Source organism: Mycena indigotica (genome assembly GCF_014461135.1).
Source record: "Mycena indigotica strain 171206Taipei chromosome Unknown Mind.scaff0003, whole genome shotgun sequence".
NCBI classification, from domain to species: domain Eukaryota; kingdom Fungi; phylum Basidiomycota; class Agaricomycetes; order Agaricales; family Mycenaceae; genus Mycena; species Mycena indigotica.
In genome coordinates, this window is record NW_023503002.1 from 4,266,208 (window position 1) to 4,278,908 (window position 12,701).

General features: G+C 53.4%; 1 protein-coding gene across 1 annotated transcript; it reads right to left on the reverse strand.

Annotated features, from left to right (window-relative positions):
• Positions 1-10,776: 10,776 nt before the first annotated feature.
• MIND_00389600 (uncharacterized protein) lies at positions 10,777-12,284 on the reverse strand (the record flags this gene model as incomplete). The annotated part of the gene is made up of 3 exons (XM_037360727.1): positions 10,777-11,288; positions 11,335-12,091; positions 12,141-12,284. The coding sequence occupies 3 exons, from the start codon at positions 12,282-12,284 to the stop codon at positions 10,777-10,779; spliced, it is 1,413 nt and encodes a 470-aa protein (XP_037223612.1).
• Positions 12,285-12,701: the final 417 nt, after the last annotated feature.

Consider the following 12,701-nt stretch of genomic DNA (forward strand, 5'->3'; position numbering starts at 1 on the left):
GACTCCGCTTCGTCCAGGACTACCGTGCTCTCAATGCGATGACTGTCAAAAACCGGTACCCCCTTCCGCTGATCAACGACCTCATCAACCGGCTCAAAGGCGCTCGTTACTTCACCAAACTCGACGTCCGTTGGGGCTTCAACAACGTCCGGATCAAGGAAGGTGACGAGTGGAAAGCGGCTTTCCGGACTAACCGAGGCCTGTTCGAGCCCTTGGTGATGTATTTCGGCCTGACAAACTCTCCCGCGACGTTCCAAACGATGATGAATGACATTTTCCAGGACCTCATCCTCTCCGGAGACGTCATGATCTACCTTGACGACATCCTGATCGCCCATTCCGACCTCCGGAAACACCGGCAGATCGTTCAGGAGGTCTTGCGGCGACTCCGAGAGCACAAGTTGTACCTCCGAGCGGAGAAGTGCGACTTTGAAAAATCGTCAATCGAGTACCTCGGAGTCATCATCTCCCACAACCACGTCGAAATGGACCCCGTCAAAGTCGCAGGCGTCTCCGCTTGGCCGACTCCGGAAAACAAGAAGGACATTCAGCAGTTCCTTGGGTTCGCTAATTTCTACCGCAGGTTCATTCGGGACTTCTCGACCCTCGCGCGCCCTCTCTTCGTGCTCACCAAGAAGGACCAGCAGTGGACTTGGGGCGACGCGGAGGCCTCCGCGTTCCAAGCGATCAAGGACGCAGTCACCTCGGAACCGGTCCTGGCGATTCCGGACGACGCACGGCCTTTCCGACTCGAGGCGGACAGCTCTGATTATGCGACGGGGGCGGTTCTTTCACAATCCGCCCCGGACGGGAAGTGGCACCCTGTAGCATTCTATTCCAAAAGCTTAAATGATGTCCAGCGCAACTACGAAATCCACGACAAGGAGATGCTCGCGATCATCCGCGCACTCGAGGAGTATAGACACTTCCTCGAGGGCGCCGCGCATCCCGTCGAGATTTGGACTGACCATAAGAATCTGGAGTACTTCAGGAAGACGCAGCACCTCAACCGGAGACAGGCCCGCTGGTCCCTCTACCTCTCCCGGTTCGACTTCACGCTGCACCACAAGCCCGGCCGCGACATGGGCCGACCTGACGCCCCCTCTCTCGGAGACCAGACCACGGAATCGATTCCGACAACTCCGACGTCGTCCTTCTGCGGCCCGAACTCTTCCATGTCCCGCTCTCAAGGCGTTTCCGTTTCCGGCCCTGGTTCTGAACTCCTTCGCGACATCCGCGATGCCCTCTCCGGTGAGCCTGACCTGGAGGAGCCCGTCGCACTAGCGGCCCGGCAACTCCTAAAGGTCCAAGGTCAAGCTCGAGGCCCCCGCTCCTCGCGCTCCGACGAGTGGGCTGTCTCCGGTGGTCTTCTTCACTTTCGTGGGAAGATTGTCGTACCTAAGGATAAGGACCTCCGGAGACGCATCATCGAGCTCTGCCACGACACCTCGAGTTGCCGGACACGCTGGTCGCTTCAAGACCTTGGAGTTGGTCTCCCGGAACTACTGGTGGCCTCAGATGTCTCGCCATATTGGCCGGTACGTCGCGACCTGTGACTTGTGCTGTCGCACCAAAGCACTCCGGAGACTGCCCCACGGAGAGCTGCACCCGACGGAAACGCCCCCAGAGCGTTGGCATACCGTCTCCGTCGACTTCATCGTCGAGCTTCCGGAGGCCCATGGGTACGACGCGATCATGGTCGTCGTCGACACCCTTGGGAAGCGTGCCCACTTCTCGGAGTGTCACACCACGGTCGACGCAGTAGGGGCGGCTCGCCTCTACTACCGGAATGTCTGGCGCCATCACGGGACTCCGGAGAAGTACGTCTCCGACCGCGGCTCGCAGTTCATCGCGGACTTCACCCGAGAACTCTGGCGTCTAATCGGCATCAAGCCTGCCACGTCCACCGCGTACCACCCGCAGACAGACGGTCAAACAGAGCGCGTCAACCAGGAGCTGGAGCAGTACCTGCGGATCTTTACCAACTATCAGCAGGACGACTGGGATGAGCTGATTCCGGCCGCGGAGTTCGCCTACAACAACCACGTTCACTCCTCCACGCAACAAGTCCCCTTCATGACGGACACGGGACGACTCCCGCGCATGGGCTTGAACCCGGAGTCCGTTCCGCTATGGAGTCCGTGAACGAGTTCCGCGACCGGATTGCCACTGGTGTTGCCGAGGCCAAGGCCGCGCTCACTAAGGCCAAAGAGGAGTACAAGCGCTACTACGACCGGAGACGCACTCCGTCTCCGGAGTTTAAGGTTGGCGACCGTGTTTGGCTGGATGCCTCTGACATCAGGACGACTCGCCCCTCGGAGAAGTTCTCCCACCGCCGCCTCGGACCATTCAAGATAGTCAGGAGATCAGCAAAGGTGCCTACAAGCTCGACCTCCCTCCGCGCTACTCGAAGCTCCACCCGGTCTTCCCGTCGTCAAGCTCGAGCTCGCCCAAGACGACCCCTTCGACAGACGCCCCGGCTACGACCAGCCCCCTCCGGACCTCGAGGACGGAGTCCCGGAGTGGGAAGTAGAGGAAATCCTGGACGCAAGGGTGAGGTATAAACGGCTGAATTACCGTCAGATGGAAAGGCTACGACGCGCGCCGCATGACCAGTGGGTCCGCTTCGACCGCGTCTTGCGCCCGGAGAAAATCGCGGAGTTCTATCGTAAGTACCCTGGCAAACCACGGCACATCGCCTCTGCAACCTTCGACTCGATTCCATTCCGGTCTATGCGTCGGGACGCCGCATTCAAAGGGGGGTGATGTCAGGGGAACCTCCCTTTCGGCCCCTCGGAGACGATTCCGATTCCGGTCCGACTCCGGCTCCGACTCCGGTGATCGCATCACCGCCTCCGTCAGGCGCATCGCGCCCCCCGCCTGGCGATCCCCCTGGGACCTGGCCTGCGACATGGCGCAGGCATACTGCACGGAGCAACGATCAACCCTTGGCGCGTCAAGAGCGCAGTATATAGTTCCGCTACCTAGCAGGCGGACCCTTAGAGTTTCTTCTCTTTGGATCCTCCCCTGCTAGGTCAGCCTCACTTGTATTTGCTTACTTCTATTCACTCTTTGGATCCTCCCCTGCTAGGACCTTGATCTCAGGCCTCCGGGGTTGCCCTTACAACATCTTCAACCTTTTTGCGGAGGCCCTACACTGGATTCTCCAGCGCCACCTTCCGGCCCGACTACGGCATTACCTTGACGACTTTCTGGAAGTCTTCTCGCGCGGCACCCCTCGCGACACAGTTGGGAAGGCTCTCGAGTGGTCGCTCGCTCTCGGTCATCAGCTCGGACTGCATTTTCAACCTCTTAAAGTGCTCGGCCCGGCGACAGCACTTGATTTCCTGGGCATCCTGTTAGACACAGTGCGCATGGAGGCGCGGCTTCCCCCCGAGAAACTTCGCCTACCTGCTGGAGCTGCTGGACTCGTGGTCTCATCGCACGCATGCAACCCTGCGCGAAGTCCAGGAGATCACCGGGTTTCTGCAGTTTGCATCGCAGGTCGTCCCGATGGCCCACGCTTTCATCCGCGGACTGTACGACTTCCAATCCGAATTCAGTGGCGACTTCATCCGTCGCCGCATTAGCAAGCCCGCTCGCCGGGACCTCAGCTGGTGGTCCACCTTTGTCCCGCACTGGAACGGCATCCGGTTCTTCGCACCTGCTCGACCAAGCCTGCATGTCTATACTGACGCCAGTGGTACCAAGGGCTTGGGCGGCCACTTTGGGTCAAGCTGGTTTTCAGCACGGTGCCCCCCCGCCGCCACCGGCACCACCATATACAAGTGAAGGAGATGCTCGCAGTTGTGCACGCTGTCCTCTGCTGGGGGGATAAATTTACGGGAAAGCACATAGTCTTCCACGTTGACAACGAGGCTGTCTACAGTGCCCTTAACAGCGTAACAATCCGCTCGGCGCCCACAATGCACCTCCTCCGCCAGTTTCTCGCACTAGCATGCCGGCTCGATTTCTCTTTTTCATCCGTCTGGTTATCTTCTAAAGACAATTCCGTTGCTGATGCTGCTTCCCGGTTTTCTTTTTCTCGCATGTTCCAAATTGCCCCCTACCTCAATCGACAGCCGGCCTCCAAGCGCCTCCGAACTGGTGGTATGAACAGCACACCAGCCACCCTCCAAACGTCGCCTTTTACTTATGGCATGGGCTTGCGGCAGGTACCCGGCGGACCTACTCTACCGGCCAGAAGTCATTTATCAACTTTGCCCGCCTTCACGGCCACTACAACACTGACGGCTCAGTCCTCCCAGCAGGCCAGCCTGCCATCATGTCATGGGTGGCCAGCCTCGCCGGCCGGGTCCAACCCAAAACAATCAAAGGCTACCTGTCAGCCGTACGGTCCCTCCACGTCGACGCTGATCTCCCATTTACCGCCTGTGAGGCGCCAATCGTGCAGCGTCTCATCCGGGGGATCAAGCGGTTCCATGGAGAGCAAAACCGGAAGCCGCTTCAACCCGGCACCATCGCCCGGCCACACAACCTTATACGCGGCGTACTGCCTCGCCTACGCTGGCCTCCTCCGCTCCGGCGAGATTACAACCGGTGGTGGCAAGGATGCCGCCAGCCTCAAGGGGGTCCCAAGATCCTTATCACGGACATGGGGTAGGGGGGGGGGGGTCCCAGGGGGTGGTGAAAAAAACTTTTGCTATACAAAAGTTTGGGGGGGTTCTGGCAGGCCTGAGGTTGGCTTTGTACTACATTTGTAGTATTACTATGTAGGCATATAATATGCTTGCAACTTTCCTATGGGAAGGCCTACAACACCTTGGTTAGGCTGCACTGTGACTACAGTGTGACTGGTGTCATGAATATGTCATTGCTCATTGATTACAAATAGCCATGGATGGTCTACTAGTGACTCTATAAGGCCTTAAGACCTATATATTACTCATAAGTAAGAGGAGATTACTGAATGTGACTCAAAATGTGTATTTTATCGGCGCTTTTGATCGCATCAACAGGTCACATGATGTGCAATCATGGGAATATATTACCCGATATGGTAAGGGGGAGGGGGGGGGGTGGTCCCAGATGGCCTGAAAAAAACTTTTCGACGGTATATCCGATTTTCGAAAGTTGGGACCCCCTTGGCCAGCCTTCATCTCACGCGCGACGCGGTCCAATTCCTCCCAAGCTTTGGTGAATGCACTCATATCAACCTCACCCTCCCAGCATCCAAGACGGACCCCTTCCGGAAAGGCGTCACTATCAGCATTGCCGCAGCGCCCGGCCAGGCATCCTGTCCCGTCACCGCTCTCAAGCGAATGTTTGATGAACTGCCAAGGGACGGTGGGGCCCCACTCTTCGAAGGACTTGACGGCAACCCACTGAAGTACAACACCTTTGTGTCGGAACTCCGTACAGCACTCGCAAAGGCCGGATACAACCCTCTACTGTACGCCGGCCACAGTTTTCGCCGCGGCGCAGCCTCCGAGGCCGCCGCCGCCGGCTACAACGACTATGAAATTCAGTTACTCGGGCGCTGGCGAAGCGACTCATACAAGCTGTACATCGAAAACTCGCTGCCCCGCATTCTACACTTATCCCAACAACTTCACATGGCCCATCCTCATTCCGTCCCTTTCGAGCCTCCCTCTCTCCGGGACTACACACCACTGGCTTGAGTCGGCCCCTGTGTCGGCCCGAGAGCTTTGGGACCCAAATGCAACCCATTTGCTGCCAAACCACTGCCCTCAGTTGTTCCACTTCTCATCTCTCCCTCCAGATCCCTTGGCAAGTGCGCAGGAGGTTAATGGGTGAGCAATCGGGGAGGAGGAGGATTGATCAGGGTTAACAACCCAGCTCGGCCCGATGCGCGTCGCCTCGCGGCGCGCGTCCACCCCATTTCCCTTTCATCTCGCTTTCTCTTTGTTCACCACAGTATATATACACTTGCGGGTGTGACGGGAGACGTCGTCATCTCACGCTGCGCTCGCAGGTCAGTCCCCCTCTACCTTACATGCCAAAGTCGTCTCACGCTGCGCTCGCAGCTCACCTGCTCACTAGTTTTCCCCTCCCGCCATCTCTGTTACAACTCCATTCCATTCCATCTCTACTCTACATCTCTGATTCTTTTTCCTGTAGTCCATAGTAGCTGGCTTGAGTCGGCCCCTGTGTCGGCCCGAGAGCTTTGGGACCCAAATGCAACCCATTTGCTGCCAAACCACTGCCCTCAGTTGTTCCACTTCTCATCTCTCCCTCCAGATCCCTTGGCAAGTGCGCAGGAGGTTAACCTCATTCAAACCCAAATATTTGTCAAAAAATAGTGTTACATTATTATTACCCCAATTTGTCCTATCTAAGGGTGATTTGTCATATATAATGGCACCTTGTCACTTATTTCTAATATATCAGCTACACTTTGATGCTGTCTCTGATTTTTTGATATATATGGTCTCATATCTTGTGGCATACTTGGTGTATTTATTTGCTACAAATTGTAGCCACAAAATTGTCAGCTGATATTGGCTTTAGGTTAAGTCCAATCTGATAACTTAATATATGCCTCAATTTCTTACAAATTAAGTCTGTTTTATTCAATATCTTTCCAAGTCATTAAAATATACATCTTTTTTGTCCACTATTTATTATAAATAGATAAATCCTACTTCGGGGCCCATTTTTTGTACAGAAACCCTCAGTATATATTGATTTTTTTTTCTTTTTACAAATGTTAGGGCTGCCAATCAGCAGACTTTTTTTTAGAAAAAAAAAGCTCTGCTATCTACTGACAAGCCTCCAGCCTTGTTAGGATCACTTGGTCAGTACTGATCCGCCAGCAGTGTACTCTGGCAGTTATATTCCTTATAGTTCCTAGTTTTTGTTCCTATCATTTAGTAGCTCCTATAGCTATTAGTATAAGAGGCATGTAGTAACATGGTTGTCAGCAGAATAGTCATTCTGCCCACCTTTCTCCACCTTTGTCCACTGTTGTCTCCACTACCGGTTTCCACTTCATCTTTCTGTCTTTCTAGGGTTGCAGGAGCATGTTGAGGAAGAGGCTAGATTGTTGCTAGTGGCTGGGGCAGAGATTTTGGCTGCAGGAGAAGCTGCACTTGGTGATGGCAGCCGAGGGCCATACTTTCAAGTCAAGCGCAGCAAGGATTTCTACAAGACTGCACTTGCGATGCCCGACCGTGACTTCTGGTACACATTTAGGTGTGTTTTTACTGTTCTCTTCATTTGAAAACCTTACATGTCATACAGAATAAGCCCACCGACATTCAAGATCTTTGTTGAGCTTCTTAGCAAGAATCCCATCTTTAGGTCGACGGGGAAGAGGCCCCAGAGACCAGTTAGCTGGCAACTAGTGTGTTTCCTCATACGTTATGGACATCTGGGTAGTCCTGTCTTTGATACAATGCTTAAAATGGGAATCAGAAATGGAACTGTTCTTCTCTATTGTCGTCGAGTGATTTGGGCGATACATATGCTTTGCGGCTGTTTTGCGGCATAGTTTAATGAAGAGGAGCAGCAGGAATTAATGGAAGCTATTGAGGCAAAGACTGGTTTCACCAAATATGTTGGAAGAGGGGGGCGGAACTTTTATTTAAATAACTCAGCCAGCATGGATAGGGCCATCTTATCTCAGCCGCAAAGGCTTTTTTACCCTCTCTGTCTTTGCAATTGTAAATCATGATGTGAGATTCAGTCTTGCAAGCGACATCGTCACAACCAAGAACATGGTCTACTCATTTTGCGGCACTGTCATTTCATTCATCAACAATAACTGGGAGCTGCGTGAATATCCTCTGGACCTCATCCCTCTTGATGGTGATCATACCGGTTGAGGTGTATCTCGCCTCATTTATTGCCGTCTCAAAGGCCGGAAAATCATGGCCTGTCTGAGTAGGTCTTGCCCAGTTGCCTTGCGCTTCGAAACCTCATACTGTTCCAGTGGCGAGTGCAGCAGATAATGCGTTGAGTAATGGCCTACTCAACTGCTACCTCTCTTGAAGATGTGCTGCCACAACCAGGGAACTGTCATGAAGAAATATTCAGATTGGTTGCGGCGCTCATGTAACAAACCTCATTGCGCAGTAAGGTCTTATTTAATCGGATTTACATATGCTAATCACGCACAGGAAAAGCACGAGCTCACTGGGACTAGCCTGAGTAACTCGATTTGTATGAACAAAATCACAAGCTCCTGATCGTTTACAATGAGGGTAAAGATCCCCTTGTTGCAGAAGAGATGGCTCTGATGAAATCTGAGATACAGGCGGTAAAGGAGGGTAGGACCGAGCTCGAGAATGATTTGGATATAGAATTCTCAGGGGAGAGCGAAAGCGAGGGTTCGGATTCGGAAAGTGATGATGCATGGGAGGATGAAGCGGGAATGACTGAAGCATCTAAGAAGGCCAACAGTAGTCGCAAGTCAAAGAAGAAGGCGAAAAAGGTCTGGACACTGGTAACCAAAGTGCGTGCCTCTCAGTCCCAAGTACACCGCTCAATCATCAACCCAGATACATGCCACGGTCGTTCACATATTGCATTCTGGCAAACGGCGCCAAATTGCTCAGTGGATTATCCGTAAAAAGGCCTCTCCCCAATATCGCAATTTGGTCTTTGTGCGTGGAATGCCGGTGCGATTCGACATTAACTGAGTTGGTGCGGGCATCAAAACTTCAGAAGGTAAGTACTTCCTCTATGATAGTGCCGCGTTATTTGAGCTAGGCATTTGATGCTTTTGTCGCCAAAATGGGTGATGGGCTAAGTGGGAAAGTGCGCACTCTGGCGCTGGGACTGCGCCTTATAACTTTTCCTCTGCGCTTCGAGCGGGGGCTGAGTTAGCAACTAAATACATTAACAAAGCTCTTGCAGGGGACTACGCTCTCCTCGGTGCCGGTCGGTCTCTTTCCGCAGGTTACATATGAGCGCTCAAAACCTCTAGTTCTATACCCTGCTATCCGGGTCAAGTACTTCCAGAGCAAAAACTGGGACAAAACTGCTCCTTCTTGACACACTGTTGAGACATATGTATCTTGCCACCTAAATTCCGAATCAAGCACACCTGCAACCGTTCAGCCTGCAACAATGACAAGTACACCAAGTGTCTTATCGATGGCTCTTGCCCTCAATGGCCCACTGACCAAAAAACCACCCGCCGCTAGCAATACTAGTCGCTCAGGCGGCGCCCACGAGGTTGATCTATATCTTGGCAACATCTCCCCCATTGAGGAAGGGTTCGATGATGCACTGGGCTGGTGGAAGGTTCATGTTAACCCTCTGTTTGGAGCCCACTGACTTTGCTCCCAGGTAAACTCAGGTACCTTAGTGATATTAGCTCTTGCTGCTCGGGACATGCTTGTGATACCGGGGATGAGCGTCCCTTGCAAGCGCCTGTTCTCCAGCGTCAAGAAAACACTGACTGATGCGTGGGCATCGATGACCACTGAGACAGCATCAATCGACATAATTTGCAAGGAGTGGTTGAAGTCTGGACTGGCAGAAGGGGTAAGTTACATTGAGAGCATTAGAACCATTAAGCAGTAGTAGCCAATATATCAAGATATATCCAAAATATATTCATATCATATCGTGTTTGATAGATATGATATAGTATGAATATGATACAGCTTCAGAGGTCCTGATATGATATGAGTATGATATGATATGCCATATTGCCTATCATATCTGTATCTGGCTAGCACTAGTGTGAATAATAAAAGTATATTTACTGAATAATGGCACTACTGTATGATTTCGACCGTAAGTTCGGTGGGTGTAACACATCACCCAATGAACTTGCAATGTAACAAGTTCATCATATAATTACTATATATGGTAGGCTGGCGATAGCCGGCCGAAATCTTTAATATATTATTGCCTAATTAGGACATATTTGATGGTAAATTTGCATGTAACGCGTCACCTATTTTGATTAGGTTCAGTTCAGGGGCACGTGTCACACGTCACCTGAACTTACGGTCGAAATGATACAGTAAATTATATAAAATTTGTGTCAGGGGAACCCCCGCTTCGGCCTCCTTCGGACCCTCCGAACGCATCCGAGGCGCATCCGACCGGCGCCCCCTCGGACGCTCCGACCCACCCCGACCATCGTCCACGGCCTCCTTCGCTCGCACAATCACCGATCCGTCAAGACCCTCCCAACGATCACCTTGGGACAGAGCCTGCGACGCCGCTCAGGCCTTCTGCGCTCTACGTCGGCAGTTACGGACGACCAGTATATAGTTGGCGCCCTAGCAGGAGGACCCTTAGAGTTTCTTCTCTTTGGATCCTCTCCTGCTAGGTCGGTCCCTCCGTGTATTCCCGTAGCTTTTATTCACGCTTTGGATCCTCCCCTGCTAGGCTTTCGTCGGAGTCTCCAGGGTTGCCCTTACAATTTGCCCTCAATTGACAATCAAGAAGATAGATTATTGGCAGTTTTTTTGTTTTGATATAACCCGATAATTATGCATAATTATATCACATTGTGTATAGGTTATCTAGGAGGGGTATTCCCGATAAAGGTCTGGCTGAATCCGACAAGCTGTGGACACTTTGGTGGTGTATGACTCTATCATAGTTTAATTGCTAAAAGTATCTGTTTTTTAACAGTTCTGTCCCCCTTGTGTAGAAGGCTGCAGACCAAACACCAATTGGCAATGAGTAACCCTAAACAGCATAATTCTTGGAATGCTACACCTATAACAATTCAATTATAAACACAGTTGAACCAAAGTCCAAGATCTCTGTAAGCTGATAACAAGCCTAACCTTAGGGAAACAGACGACTTGTAGACTTTTTCACATCTCATTTCCAGAGTGTGTTGGGCGGTCTCGGGAACGAATGCGCATGCCGCGGGTCTAACTCATTGTCGACGGTGAGTGCACGGATGGGCTCAATCTCTGCGTCAAGATCGAGGCCGCCGAATAAGCCGCGCAGCATCGCTGTCATGTCCGGCTTGATCTGTTCGATATCCGGGTTCTCGGACTCTACATCCAGCATCATAGTCAACCGGCGACGCACACCGGGCACAGAAGGCGCCTCAGCGAGCCATTCGGCTAGCGGGGCGAGCAACGCTTCGATGCCCGGCACGAGCGCAGGGTCGGGATGTTGGGACCCGGTGTTGTCGGTGTCGTCGACAATGAGGAGGCGAACAACCACGTGCGGGACGTGGGCCGGGACGCAACGGAGCAGCTGCAGGGGCCCATCTGTATCGTACGCCTCATCTGCCACAAGCCCGTGCTCTAAGCGCAGCGCGAGCTCGAAAGTGTGAAGCTTGTCCATATGTTCGAGGGACAAGGCGGGCTCCTCCAGCTCGCCTGGTCGTTGAGTCAGCGATATAATCTATCATCAGCGTATGCTCACCGATGGAAAAGTGCGTCTGCTCTCCCAGTGAAACGCAAAGACGCTCGAGGGATGTGGCGTGCGCTAAAATGGAGTCATTCACACCGTAGAATTCGTCCCTGATGTGGAGGTAGCGGAGCGAACGAAGGTCGATAAGGCCACTGCGATGTTCGAGAAAGCGCGGGAGGAGCTCCAGTGCGTCGAGTTTCAGTGGGGGCACATCCGAGTCGCCGTCGCTGCTACCGCCATCCGAACCAGGTGAACCTTCTTCATCGATGTCACCGCCAACTGACAGCTCGTGTAGGGACACGTGGGCCAGCGGCGAGTGGCCAGCGGACCGGATAAGCTCGCCAAGTACGTCGATCGGCGTGGACCAGAGCGTCAGAGAGCGCATCTGCGCGCGCGCCACCTGCCGTGCAAGGGCTTCCCGTACGAGGCCGTGGAAGCTGTCCCAGGAGGAGAAGTCGTCCCCGTGGTCGTGCGTATCGATCGTGATGCCTTCAAGGCGCTCAAACCTATCGATGACGGCCGCCGCGCCAGCCTCCTCCAGCCACCCAGAGCCGTGAACAACCCAGAGATGCCGCACATACCCTGGAATGTGTGGTGCACTATCCAGGAAGCGGAGCGCATCGTCGGCACCCCAGTGCGCGTAATCGGGGTACCCATCCGTGTCTACCACGGGCATCAACCGGATGTTGGCGAACAGGCGCCGCTGAGCGGCACCACACAGAGCTGAAGACACGAGCGAGCAGCTCTTGAGCGTGGCGTGCCCCTCCACCTGTTCGATGATTCGCCTGAGCAACTCTTGCGGTATCATGGTGATTTACCGGCTTGTGTTCCCAAGAGCCATTCAAAGGTCGTGAATATATAAGAAGGGAGCGGTGCAATGAGGTAACGGCGCCGAAAGCCCCTTTCGTCATTCGAGCGCCGGTACGGCGGTAATCGATGGCGTTGAATAGAGGCATGGGCATGTGCTAGAGAGTGGGGCAACGCGGCAACGGCGCCAATTGCCATAGTTGTCGCCTGCCCATCCACGTGTACCGTACGGCGCGTCCCGCGTGCCGGTCGATCATGCTTTTCACACTGAAAAAGACAAACTTATCAGTTTGCGCTGAAAGGCTCACAGAAACTTAGCTGATATGTTTTTTGAGCTTGCTCTGCTAAAATGTAGCAGCTGCAGTGCGAGCTTGGATCCGTGCTTGAGCACGCTTTGTGCTCGAGAGACCTGACGTTGACACAGGGAAGGTCAAGCTGCGCACTGGCAGACGCTCAATGTTTCCTGCGCCCGCGGCGTCTTGCGTCGCTGCGGCATACATCCTTCGGGTCCCTCTGTACTTCACTGAGGAGGAATCGGCGGTGGAAGCGGCGACCATGGTGGTGCAAGACGA